A 13476-nucleotide genomic window follows, 5' to 3' on the forward strand; every position below is an offset into this window, starting at 1 on the left:
GTGCAGTACTTGCTGTGGCCGCTGGTGTCAGTATAGAGCACACAGGCGGGTGCAGTACTTGCTGTGGCCGCTGGTGTCAGTATACAGCACACAGGCGGGTGCAGTACTCGCTGTGGCCGCTGGTGTCAGTATAGAGCACACAGGCCGGTGCAGTACTCGCTCTGACCGTTAGAGGCCAGCACTGAGTTGCATGTTGTGATGTCAGTGATCGGAAGTGACGTCGTGCTGCGGCCCCGCCCCTCTCTCTTTCCTCTGGCGGCCATGCTGCAGCAGCCATAACCGGAGCGTCTCCCGCGTGATCCCCGCAGCTGTTCCCGCCGCAGACATGCCGGCCTACTTCCAGCGCCCCGAGAATGCCCTGAAGAGGGCGAACGGTGAGTCCCGGGGCTGCGGGGCGTCTCCTGCACTGAGGCCGATTCCCCGCCCGGGGTCTCTCCGTGCAGGCCGCGGCCCGGTCACCCGAGGTGTGGAGGCCGGAGCGTCATATACGGGGCGGCGACGTCACCTCACGTTATATACGGGGCGGCGACGTCACCTCACGTTATATACGGGGCGGCGACGTCACCTCGCGTTATATACGGGGCGGCGACGTCACCTCGCGTTATATACGGGGCGGCGACGTCACCTCGCGTTATATACGGGTCGTATATAGAACCCGCGGCCCCCCCCTTCCTTCTCTGCAGGAGGCGGAGTCACAGCGGGGCCAGTAGTGCGGAACATGGAGGAATCCTGCTGCTATGGAAACCCCCACTGCCCTCCCCACCACAGTGTGAGACCCCCACATCACCTCGTACAGTGTAATGGCCCCACCACAGTGTGAGACCCCCACATCACCTCGTACAGTGTAATGGCCCCACCACAGTGTGAGACCCCCACATCACCTCGTACAGTGTAATGGCCCCACCACAGTGTGAGACCCCCACATCACCTCGTACAGTATAATGGCCCCACCACAGTGTGAGACCCCCACATCACCTCGTACAGTATAATGGCCCCCACCACAGTGTGAGACCCCCACATCACCTCGTACAGTATAATGGCCCCCACCACAGTGTGAGACCCCCACATCACCTCGTACAGTATAATGGCCCCACCACAGTGTGAGACCCCCACATCACCTCGTACAGTGTAATGGCCCCACCACAGTGTGAGACCCCCACATCACCTCGTACAGTATAATGGCCCCACCACAGTGTGAGACCCCCACATCACCTCGTACAGTGTAATGGCCCCACCACAGTGTGAGACCCCCACATCACCTCGTACAGTGTAATGGCCCCACCACAGTGTGAGACCCCCACATCACCTCGTACAGTATAATGGCCCCCACCACAGTGTGAGACCCCCACATCACCTCGTACAGTATAATGGCCCCCACCACAGTGTGAGGCCCCCACATCACCTCGTACAGTGTAATGGCCCCACCACAGTGTGAGACCCCCACATCACCTCGTACAGTGTAATGGCCCCACCACAGTGTGAGACCCCCACATCACCTCGTACAGTGTAATGGCCCCACCACAGTGTGAGACCCCCACATCACCTCGTACAGTGTAATGGCCCCCACCACAGTGTGAGACCCCCACATCACCTCGTACAGTGTAATGGTCCCACCACAGTGTGAGACCCCCACATCACCTCGTACAGTATAATGGCCCCACCACAGTGTGAGACCCCCACATCACCTCGTACAGTATAATGGCCCCACCACAGTGTGAGACCCCCACATCACCTCGTACAGTGTAATGGCCCCACCACAGTGTGAGACCCCCACATCACCTCGTACAGTATAATGGCCCCACCACAGTGTGAGACCCCCACATCACCTCGTACAGTATAATGGCCCCCACCACAGTGTGAGACCCCCACATCACCTCGTACAGTATAATGGCCCCCACCACAGTGTGAGACCCCCACATCACCTCGTACAGTATAATGGCCCCCACCACAGTGTGAGACCCCCACATCACCTCGTACAGTATAATGGCCCCCACCACAGTGTGAGACCCCCACATCACCTCGTACAGTATAATGGCCCCACCACAGTGTGAGACCCCCACATCACCTCGTACAGTGTAATGGTCCCACCACAGTGTGAGACCCCCACATCACCTCGTACAGTGTAATGGCCCCACCACAGTGTGAGACCCCCACATCACCTCGTACAGTGTAATGGCCCCCACCACAGTGTGAGACCCCCACATCACCTCGTACAGTGTAATGGCCCCCACCAGTGTGAGACCCCCACATCACCTCGTACAGTATAATGGCCCCCACCACAGTGTGAGACCCCCACATCACCTCGTACAGTGTAATGGCCCCCACCACAGTGTGACCCCCACATCACCTCGTACAGTGTAATGGTCCCACCACAGTGTGAGACCCCCACATCACCTCGTACAGTGTAATGGCCCCCACCACAGTGTGAGACCCCCACATCACCTCGTACAGTGTAATGGCCCCCACCACAGTGTGAGACCCCCACATCACCTCGTACAGTGTAATGGCCCCACCACAGTGTGAGACCCCCACATCACCTCGTACAGTGTAATGGCCCCCACATCACCTCGTACAGTATAATGGCCCCCACCACAGTGTGAGACCCCCACATCACCTCGTACAGTATAATGGCCCCCACCACAGTGTGAGACCCCCACATCACCTCGTACGGTGTAATGGCCCCCACCACAGTGTGAGACCCCCACATCACCTCGTACAGTGTAATGGCCCCCACCACAGTGTGAGACCCCCACATCACCTCGTACGGTGTAATGGCCCCCACCACAGTGTGAGACCCCCACATCACCTCGTACAGTGTAATGGCCCCCACCACAGTGTGAGACCCCCACATCACCTCGTACGGTGTAATGGCCCCCACCACAGTGTGAGACCCCCACATCACCTCGTACGGTGTAATGGCCCCCACCACAGTGTGAGACCCCCACATCACCTCGTACGGTGTAATGGCCCCCACCACAGTGTGAGACCCCCACATCACCTCGTACGGTGTAATGGCCCCCACCACAGTGTGAGACCCCCACATCACCTCGTACGGTGTAATGGCCCCCACCACAGTGTGAGACCCCCACATCACCTCGTACGGTGTAATGGCCCCCACCACAGTGTGAGACGCCCACATCACCTCGTACGGTGTAATGGCCCCCACCACAGTGTGAGACGCCCACATCACCTCGTACGGTGTAATGGCCCCCACCACAGTGTGAGACCCCCACATCACCTCGTACGGTGTAATGGTCCCCACCACAGTGTGAGACCCCCACATCACCTCGTACGGTGTAATGGTCCCCACCACAGTGTGAGGCCCCCACATCACCTCGTACGGTATAATGGTCCCCACCACAGTGTGAGGCCCCCACATCACCTCGTACGGTATAATGGTCCCCACCACAGTGTGAGGCCCCCACATCACCTCGTACGGTATAATGGTCCCCACCACAGTGTGAGACCCCCACATCACCTCGTACGGTATAATGGTCCCCACCACAGTGTGAGACCCCCACATCACCTCGTACGGTATAATGGCCCCACCACAGTGTGAGACCCCCACATCACATCGTACAGTGTAATGGCCCCCACCACAGTGTGAGACCCCCCCACATCACCTCGTACAGTGTAATGGCCCCACCACAGTGTGAGACCCCCACATCACCTAGTACGGTATAATGGCCCCACCACGGTGTGAGACCCCCACATCACCTCGTACAGTGTAATGGCCCCCACCACGGTGTGAGACCCCTACATCACCTCGTACAGTATAATGGCCCCACCACAGTGTGGTCTCCACCAGCTGCCCCTCTCCCGGATCCATCGCAGGCCGGCCTGTGGTCTCCACCAGCTGCCCCCCTCCCGGATCCATCGCAGGCCGGCCTGTGGTCTCCACCAACTGCCCCCCTCCCGCATCCATCGCAGGCCGGCCTGTGGTCTCCACCAGCTGCCCCCCTCCCGCATCCATCGCAGGCCGGCCTGTGGTCTCCACCAGCTGCCCCCCTCCCACATCCATCGCAGGCCTGCCTGTGATCTCCACCAGCTGCCCCTCTCCCGGATTCATCGCAGGCCGGCCTGTGGTCTCCACCAGCTGCCCCTCTCCCGCATCCATCGCAGGCCGGCCTGTGGTCTCCACCAGCTGCCCCCTCCCGGATCCATCGCAGGCCTGCCTGTGGTCTCCACCCGCTGCCCCCTCCCGGATTCATCGCAGGCCGGCCTGTGGTCTATACCAGCTGCCCCCTCCCGCATCCATCGCAGGCCTGCCTGTGGTCTCCACCCGCTGCCCCCTCCCGGATCCATCACAGGCCGGCCTGTGGTCTGTACCAGCTGCCCCCTCCCGGAGCCAGCGCAGGCCGGCCTGTGGTCTCCACCAGCTGCTCCCTCCCGGATCCAGCGCAGGCCGGCCTGTGGTCTGTACCAGCTGCCCCTCTCCCGGATCCATCGCAGGCCGGCCTGTGGTCTGCACCAGCTGCCCCCTCGTGGATCCATCGCAGGCCAGCCTGTGGTCTCCACCAGCTGCCCCCTCCCGGATCCATCGCAGGCCAGCCTGTGGTCTCCACCAGCTGCCCCCTCCCGGATCCAGCGCAGGCCGGCCTGTGGTCTCCACCAGCTGCCCCCTCCCGGATCCAGCGCAGGCCGGCCTGTGGTCTCCACCAGCTGCCCCCTCCCGGATCCAGCGCAGGCCGGCCTGTGGTCTCCACCAGCTGCCCCCTCCCGGATCCAGCGCAGGCCGGCCTGTGGTCTCCACCAGCTGCCCCCTCCCGGATCCAGCGCAAGCCGGCCTGTGGTCTCCACCAGCTGCCCCCTCCTGGATCCAGCGCAGGCCTGCCTGTGGTCTCCACCAGCTGCCCCCTCCTGGATCTAGCGCAGGCCTGCCTGTGGTCTCCACCAGCTGCCCCCTCCCGGATCCAGCGCAGGCCGGCCTGTGGTCTCCACCAGCTGCCCCCTCCCGGATCCATCGCAGGCCGGCCTGTGGTCTATACCAGCTGCCCCCTCTCGCATCCATCGCAGGCCTGCCTGTGGTCTCCACCAGCTGCCCCCTCTCGCATCCATCGCAGGCCTGCCTGTGGTCTCCACCAGCTGCCCCCTCCTGGATCCATCGTAGGCCGGCCTGTGGTCTCCACCAGCTGCCCCCTCCTGGATCCATCGCAGGCCGGACTGTGGTCTATACCAGCTGCCCCCTCCCGCATCCATCGCAGGCCAGCCTGTGGTCTCCACCAGCTGCCCCCTCCTGGATCCATCGCAGGCCGGACTGTGGTCTATACCAGCTGCCCCCTCCTGGATCCATCGCAGGCCGGCCTGTGGTCTTCTGATTTGGTGTTATCTGGGGTTGATGATCTGGCGAATACTCTTCTGTGGTGATTTTGGGGTTGGTGATCTAGTGGATCCCCGGCTTCTTTTCATGTCTTTTATTCTTCCTTGTAGAATTTCTTGAAGTTGGTAAAAAGCAGCCGGCGCTGGACGTTTTATACGACGTAATAAAGAGTAAGAAGCATCGAACATGGCAGAAAATCCACGAGCCCATAATGCTGAAGTATCTGGAGCTGTGCGTGGACCTGCGCAAGAGCCACCTGGCCAAGGAAGGCCTGTACCAGTACAAGAACATCTGCCAGCAGGTGCGGGGGGCAGCTGGGGGGCTGCCGGAGTCAGGGGCAGGTGTGGGGGGGGGCAGACTGGGAGGTGGGGCAGCTCGGAGCTGCGGGAGGCGGGGGCAGGTGTGGGGGGGGCAGACTGGGAGGTGGGGCAGCTCGGAGCTGCGGGAGGCGGGGGCAGGTGTGGGGGGGGCAGACTGGGAGGTGGGGCAGCTCGGAGCTGCGGGAGGCGGGGGCAGGTGTGGGGGGGGCAGACTGGGAGGTGGGGCAGCTCGGAGCTGCGGGAGGCGGGGGCAGGTGTGGGGGGGCAGACTGGGAGGTGGGGCAGCTCGGAGCTGCGGGAGGCGGGGGCAGGTGTGGGGGGCAGACTGGGAGGTGGGGCAGCTTGGAGCTGCGGGAGGCGGGGGCAGGTGTGGGGGGCAGACTGGGAGGTGGGGCAGCTAGGGGCTGCGGGGGTCGGGGGCAGGTGTGGGGGGCAGCTAGGGGCGGCAGGCGGGGAGCTGCTGGAGTCGGGGGCAGACTGGGAGGTGGGGCAGCTAGGGGCGAGAAGGGGGCGGGGGCAGGTGTGGGGGGCAGACTAAGGTAATGGGCAGCTAGGGGAGGGCTGCCGGGGGCGGAGGCAGGTGTGGGGGCGGCAGGCGGGGAGCTGCTGGAGTCGGGGGCAGGTGTGGGGGGCAGACTGGGAGGTGAGGCAGATAGGGGCAAGAAGGGAGCGGGGGCAGGTGTGGGGGGCAGACTAAGGTAATGGGCAGCTAGGGGGGGGCGCTGCCGGGGGCGGGGCAGGCTGAGGTGGGGGCAGCGCCGTGCTTCCTGCATGTCCTGGCTATAGGGGGCGCTGTTCTGACTCCTGGTCTCCTGCTCTGTAGGTTAATATCAAGTCTTTGGAAGATGTGGTACGCGCCTATTTAAAGCTGGCGGAGGAGAGGACAGAGGCCGCCAAGGAGTCTTCACAGCAAATGGTTCTAGATATTGAAGACCTTGATAACATCCAGACCCCAGAAAGGTAATGAGGCGCGACCTCTCCAGCTGGGGTGTGCCGGGGGCAGGGACGAGGCGCGACCTTTCCAGCTGGGGTGTGCCGGGGGCAGGGACGAGGCGCGACCTCTCCGGCCTGGGGTGTGTCGGGGGCAGGGACGAGGCGCGACCTCTCCGGCCTGGGGTGTGTCGGGGGCAGGGACGAGGCGCGACCTCTCCGGCCTGGGGTGTGTCGGGGGCAGGGACGAGGCGCGACCTCTCCGGCCTGGGGTGTGTCGGGGGCAGGGACGAGGCGCGACCTCTCCGGCCTGGGGTGTGTCGGGGGCAGGGACGAGGCGCGACCTCTCCGGCCTGGGGTGTGTCGGGGGCAGGGACGAGGCGCGACCTCTCCGGCCTGGGGTGTGTCGGGGGCAGGGACGAGGCGCGACCTCTCCGGCCTGGGGTGTGTCGGGGGCAGGGACGAGGCGCGACCTCTCCGGCCTGGGGTGTGTCGGGGGCAGGGACGAGGCGCGACCTCTCCGGCCTGGGGTGTGTCGGGGGCAGGGACGAGGCGCGACCTCTCCGGCCTGGGGTGTGTCGGGGGCAGGGACGAGGCGCGACCTCTCCGGCCTGGGGTGTGTCGGGGGCAGGGACGAGGCGCGACCTCTCCGGCCTGGGGTGTGTCGGGGGCAGGGACGAGGCGCGACCTCTCCGGCCTGGGGTGTGTCGGGGGCAGGGACGAGGCGCGACCTCTCCGGCCTGGGGTGTGTCGGGGGCAGGGACGAGGCGCGACCTCTCCGGCCTGGGGTGTGTCGGGGGCAGGGACGAGGCGCGACCTCTCCGGCCTGGGGTGTGTCGGGGGCAGGGACGAGGCGCGACCTCTCCGGCCTGGGGTGTGTCGGGGGCAGGGATGAGGTGCGACCCCTCCGGCCTGGGGCAGGGACGAGGCGCGACCCCTCCGGCCTGGGGCAGGGACGAGGCGCGACCCCTCCGGCCGGGGGCAGGGACGAGGCGCGACCCCTCCGGCCTGGGGCAGGGACGAGGCGCGACCCCTCCGGCCTGGGGCAGGGACGAGGCGCGACCCCTCCGGCCGGGGGCAGGGACGAGGCGCGACCCCTCCGGCCGGGGGCAGGGACGAGGCGCGACCCCTCCGGCCGGGGGCAGGGACGAGGCGCGACCCCTCCGGCCGGGGGCAGGGACGAGGCGCGACCCCTCCGGCCTGGGGTGTGTCGGGGGCAGGGACGTGTGTGACATGTCTCTCCTCTGCAGCGTTCTTCTGAGTGCTGTGAGCGGTGAGGACACTCAGGACCGCACTGACCGTCTGCTGCTGACTCCATGGGTGAAGTTCCTCTGGGAATCCTACAGACAGTGCCTGGACCTGCTGAGGAACAACTCCAAGGTGGAGCGATTGTATCATGACATTGCACAGCAAGGTGGGTGCAGGTGACGCTGGCGGGGGATGGTGGGTGCAGGTGACGCTGGCGGGGGATGGTGGGTTTAGGTGACGCTGGCGGGGGATGGTGGGTGCAGGTGGCGGGGGATGGTGGGTGCAGGTGACGCCGGCGGGGGATGGTGGGTGCAGGTGACGCCGGCGGGGGATGGTGGGTGCAGGTGACGCCGGCGGGGGATGGTGGGTGCAGGTGGCGCCGGCGGGGGATGGTGGGTGCAGGTGACGCCGGCGGGGGATGGTGGGTGCAGCCGGCGGGGGATGGTGGGTGCAGCCTTGTCTGCCATCATTGCTTTCTATCTCCACAGCTTTCAAGTTCTGCCTGCTGTACACCAGGAAGGCCGAGTTCCGGAAGTTGTGCGATAACTTGAGGATGCACCTGGGTCAGATCCAGCGTCACCACAATCAGAGCACGGCCATCAATCTGAATAACCCGGAGAGTCAGTCCATGCACCTGGAGACCCGGCTGGTGCAGCTGGACAGCGCCATCAGCATGGAGCTCTGGCAGGTACAGTCAGTGGAGGGGGGAGGTGGGTTCAGGTGGCACCGGGGGGGGTTTCAGGTGGCACCGGGGGGGGGTTCAGGTGGTGCCGGGGGGGAGGGGTTCAGGTGGTGCTGGGGGGGGGGGGGTTCAGGTGGCGCCGGGGGGGGGGGGGGGGGGGGGTTCAGGTGGCACTGGGGGGGGGGGGTTCAGCCCTTCCCCGGGTGCTTTTTATGCCCTTTGCTCTTTCTCTCCTGCTGCAGGAAGCCTTTAAAGCTGTTGAGGATATTCATGGACTCTTCGCCTTATCCAAGAAGCCGCCAAAACCTCAGCTGATGGCGAATTACTACAACAAGGTGTCCACGGTGTTCTGGAAGTCGGGGAACACGCTCTTCCACGCCTCCACCCTGCACAGACTCTACCACCTGTCCAGAGAGATGCGGAAGAACCTGACGCAGGAGGAGATGCAGAGGTGAGAGCCGTGGTTGCTCCTGCCCCCCAGCACCCCGGCACGTTGCGGCATTGTCATCTTCTGGGTGAGGACGACGTCCCGTGGAACGTGCCACATGAACGTGGAAGGACAATTAGCAGTGCAGCGCTTCTGATGGCCAGCACTGTCAGTCACCTTCACACAATCCTCCAGCCATTTGTCTCTTGCGTTTCATCATCTGTCGGGACCCCCAGGTAAAGAAGCAACATCTCTTCAGGTAATGACACACGGCTTTATTTTCCCCCTCAGGATGTCGACCCGGGTCCTGCTGGCCACTTTGTCCATCCCCATAACTCCAGAACGTACGGACATTGCTCGGCTGCTGGACATGGATGGGATCATTGTGGAGAAGCAGAGGCGCCTGGCCACTCTCCTGGGACTGCAGTCTCCTCCGACGCGCGTGGCCCTCATCAATGATATGGTGAGCGACTATGGTGGGCCATGGGGTGGGGGCTTTAACCCCTTCTTGACTTTTGTAGTACATGTATGTCCTATGTAGGGCCCTGCCTCTGTTGCGGCATCGCACGCTGAGCCTGCATCTTTCCCTGCACTTGACTGCTGATTTAATCAGCCATCATCTGCCTCCATCAGTCGCAGGTGGAGCGAACTCTGCTCACAGCTGTTAACCTGTTAAATCCCGCTGTCAATCTCCAACAGCGGGGCATCATTCCACGCTCCCATCAGTGCCTGACACAGGATTGCAGGGCACCGATGGTTGCCATGACCGCTGCGGATTTGCTGAAGACCACCGTGCTTCATTGTGTTCCTCCTGTGAGCGCCGGCGTTCACATAGCGGTGACGATGCTCCGAGTGTCGCAACTTCACGTCCCCTGGGGGACGATTAAACGGGGAAAAGTGGAAAACGCGTTCAAGTCTCCCCCTTTTGCACCATTAAAATAAAACAAAAAAAAAAAGTTTGGACATCTGTGAACACGGTGATAACAAATATGTTTTTTTTTTTATCACTTAAATGAAAAAAACCCACTATAGATGGGGCATTGCACTTTTTTTTGCAATTTCCCCACACATGGAATTTCTTTCCTGCTTTCCAGAACATCACATGATACAACCGATAATGTCATTCAAATGTACAACTCGTCCCGCAAAGAAACAAGCCCTCCTACAGCTATGGGGACGGAAAATAAAAAAGCTATGAAAGACTGAGGGAAAAACCAAAATGCAAAATCCTCCAGGGGTGAAGGGGTTAAAGCCGCCTTTTTGGTTTCCAGATCTTCTGCTGATTGTTTAGGAGTTTAGCTTGTGAGCTGCAGGAGGACGATGGGATGACGATGGGATGACGATGGGATGACGATGGGATGACGATGGGATGACGATGGGAGGACGATGGGAGGACGATGGGAGGACGATGGGAGGACGATGGGAGGACGATGGGGCCGGTAATTCCTGACGTCTCTTGTATTGTAGGTTCGCTTTAATGTTCTTCAGTATGTGGTCCCTGAGGTGAAGGAGCTGTACAACTGGCTCGAAGTCGACTTCCATCCCCTGAAGCTCTCGGCACGGGTCACCAAGGTACGACGCTCCGGCCCGTTCCTTCCCACTCCCCTCACCAACCTGTGCTCTGGCCCGCTGCCCGTCGGCTTCCCCTTCGCCGCGGCCTGCTGCCCGTCGGCTTCCCCTTCGCTGCCCGTCGGCTTCCCCTTCGCCGCGGCCCGCTGCCCGTCGGCTTCCCCTTCGCCGCGGCCCGCTGCCCGTCGGCTTCCCCTCCGCCGCGGCCCGTCGGCTTCCCCTCCGCTCCGGTTTTATCGCCAACCATGAAACTGTTTGTCTTCCTAAAGGTTTTGGACTGGGTGAAAGACCAAGCGGAGAAGGAGCCTGAGCTTCAGCAGTACGTGCCGCAGCTCCAGAACAACACCATTCTGCGCCTCCTGCAGCAGGTGAGGCCCCGGCCACCGCTCATCTGCCGCCTTCTGCGGCTGTTCGGACAGATCTGAGCGGTGACCACTGATTTTCTGCTCTTCTTCCCTCAGGTGGCTCAGATCTATCAGAGTATCGAGTTCTCGCGCCTTACGTCGCTTGTGCCTTTTGTCGATGCGTTCATGCTGGAGAGAGCCATTGTTGATGCTGCCCGTCACTGTGATCTGCAGGTGAGCGTGCCGGGATGCCGGGTGGCCCAGGGTGCCAGTCTCCATGGCACATTTCATGGCCTTGCTCTGTGTCCTGATGGTTATTCCTGATGTGAGACAACAGAAGGCTAATTAGCAGCATAACTTGTTTCTAGTGGTCACCTCGGCCAGTCCCTTTCATACATGTGCGGCCGGTTCCCCACTTCGTGGCCGCCCCTGTGCTTATCTCTTTGTTCTCCGCAGGTCCGTATAGACCATTCTTCCAGAACACTAAGTTTTGGCTCCGACCTGAATTATTCTACACGGGAGGATGCACCCGTTGGACCTTACCTACAGAACATGCCCTCGGCGCACATCCGGAACCAGCTGACTGCGATGTCTTCTGTCCTGTCCAAGGCGGTGGCCACCATTAAGCCTGCTCATATCCTGGTTAGTTTCTGCCCCCCGCTCCGGCGTTCTCCGGTGGCACGTCTCGTTGACTGGCTCTGCTTCTCTTGAGCAGAGTGATTTCTGATGTGCTAGACCAAGCTGAAGGCTAATTAGCAGTGTGACTTCTCCACGGTAGTCACCGCTGCCAGTCTCCTTCATACATTTGTCACTGTCTCCATGTCTTCCACCCAAGCACGCCAGTATGGCCATGAAATGATGAAGGTCAGCATTATCCGTCTTGACCAGATGTGTCTTTCCTTTCAGCAAGAGAAGGAAGAGCAGCAGCAGCTCGCCATCACCTCTTTTTTGAAGAACTCGAGGAAAGAACATCAGCGTATTTTGGCGCGTCGTCAGACGATTGAAGAAAGGAAGGAGCGGCTAGAAAATCTCAATATCCAGAGAGAGAAGGAAGAGCTGGAGCAGCGAGAAGCTGAACTCCAGAAGGTACGGAAGGCTGAAGAGGAACGTCTGCGTCAGGAGGCCAAAGAGAGAGAGAAGGAGCGAATTCTTCAGGAACATGAACAGATCAAGAAGAAGACTGTGAGAGAGAGGCTCGAGCAAATCAAGAAAACGGAGCTTGGCGCCAAAGCCTTCAAGGACATAGACATTGAGGTAAGAAGCGCATGACGTGTGGGTGGCCGTACCAGAACCCCCGTCACAAGGAGTGTACTACGCTCTGTGAAATCATTACTGAATATGAACCTTCTGCAGAACCTGGATGAGTTGGATCCAGACTTCATCATGGCCAAACAGGTGGAGCAGCTGGAGAAGGAGAAGAAGGAGCTGCAGGAACGCCTGAAGAATCAGGAGAAGAAGGTAAGTGGCTGAAGTGCTGGACCAGGCTGCTCGGTCGCTCCGATCTTTGCTTAACTTGTTCATATTTGTGTTTCCTGTCAGATTGATTATTTTGAGAGAGCAAAACGTCTGGAAGAAATCCCCCTCATTAAAAAGGCTTATGACGAGCAAAGGATCATGGACATGGAGCTGTGGGAGCAGCAGGAGGCAGAGCGGGTATGGACCTTCAGCTCTGGGGGCTCGTCACCTGCCGGGGGCTCGTCGCCTGCCAGAGTCTAGTTGCTTGGTCACTTGGGATTTTTCTGAACAGTTTGTAATGGAGGATTGAGTCGCTCTCCGCTGTAAATCTCTGTTCTTCGTTCCTCTGGAGTGTAGACGTTCGGGATGTGCTGCTCAGATCTGAGGGTCACCGCTTACTCTTTGTGTTTTATGGGGTTTTTGTCCGACAGATTAACACGCTCATGGTGGAGCGGGAGAAAGCAGTGGAGCACAAGAACAGGATGTCTCGGATGCTGGAAGATCGAGACACGTTTGTTTCGAAGCTGAAGAACGCCCGCCGCTCTGTGTACGAGGTCAGACATGTGCCGCTCGGACTTTCTTTCCTTTTAATGACGATGCTTCGCCAGTGGGTTCCTTTCCCGTGCTAAATCAGCGAGACGTCTGTCTGACGTGTTCTTCTCTGACTGTCCTCTATGGCCACAAGTGAAGGATGATATTTATCACATCTCCATAAGGCACCTATTAAATATGTGATTGGAGGTCCTATCACTGCAATCCCCTTCAATCACTAGAATGGGGGTCCTCAGGCTCCGTTCCCCCCTGCTGGGATGGTCCATTTATTGCCTACATGACAGATTTAGATGGCCGAGTGCTTAAGGGTCTGTTTACACGGACCGACCCACAGCTCTAGACTTCTGCTGATCTGTAAATCTTTACCGAACGGCAGTCGTTTAATGGCCTGATAACACAGCAGGCCGCAGTAATCGATGTGCTCTGAGTGATCTGTAATGGATCTAATGGATCTCTGGGTGCACACAGGCTGCCAATCCTGATTACACAGCAGGCCGCAGTAATCGATGTGCTCTGAGTGATCTGTAATGGATCTAATGGATCTCTTGGTGCACATAGGCTGATATGGTCCTCGGCCACTGAGCTGTGCCTCACTGCAGCTCGGTGGCTCTGGAGCCCCCTGCTGGAGG

At 60.8% G+C, this 13476-nt stretch overlaps 1 protein-coding gene and 1 non-coding gene across 2 annotated transcripts in view; both read left to right on the forward strand.

Moving 5' to 3' along the window:
- Positions 1-216: 216 nt before the first annotated feature.
- The window catches only part of EIF3A (eukaryotic translation initiation factor 3 subunit A), a 28499-nt gene continuing 15239 nt past the window's right edge, over positions 217-13476 (forward strand). Inside the window, exons 1-15 of the mRNA XM_073684602.1 lie at positions 217-374; positions 5431-5621; positions 6464-6600; positions 7821-7984; positions 8307-8506; positions 8743-8951; positions 9219-9390; positions 10395-10499; positions 10766-10864; positions 10958-11074; positions 11297-11482; positions 11747-12094; positions 12194-12298; positions 12380-12493; positions 12727-12849. Coding sequence (XP_073540703.1) covers positions 326-374; positions 5431-5621; positions 6464-6600; positions 7821-7984; positions 8307-8506; positions 8743-8951; positions 9219-9390; positions 10395-10499; positions 10766-10864; positions 10958-11074; positions 11297-11482; positions 11747-12094; positions 12194-12298; positions 12380-12493; positions 12727-12849 — 2319 coding nt within the window. The 5' untranslated portion in view covers positions 217-325. The remainder of the gene's footprint in view (positions 375-5430; positions 5622-6463; positions 6601-7820; positions 7985-8306; positions 8507-8742; positions 8952-9218; positions 9391-10394; positions 10500-10765; positions 10865-10957; positions 11075-11296; positions 11483-11746; positions 12095-12193; positions 12299-12379; positions 12494-12726; positions 12850-13476) is intronic.
- LOC141151332 (small nucleolar RNA SNORA19) lies at positions 11517-11647 on the forward strand. Its single transcript, XR_012247019.1, has one exon. It is a non-coding gene; the product is annotated as a small nucleolar RNA SNORA19 (small nucleolar RNA).

The sequence above is a fragment of the Phyllobates terribilis genome, unplaced genomic scaffold, assembly GCF_046119375.1.
Source record: "Phyllobates terribilis strain yellow unplaced genomic scaffold, ASM4611937v1 Scaffold_5__5_contigs__length_657084704, whole genome shotgun sequence".
Classification (NCBI taxonomy): domain Eukaryota; kingdom Metazoa; phylum Chordata; class Amphibia; order Anura; family Dendrobatidae; genus Phyllobates; species Phyllobates terribilis.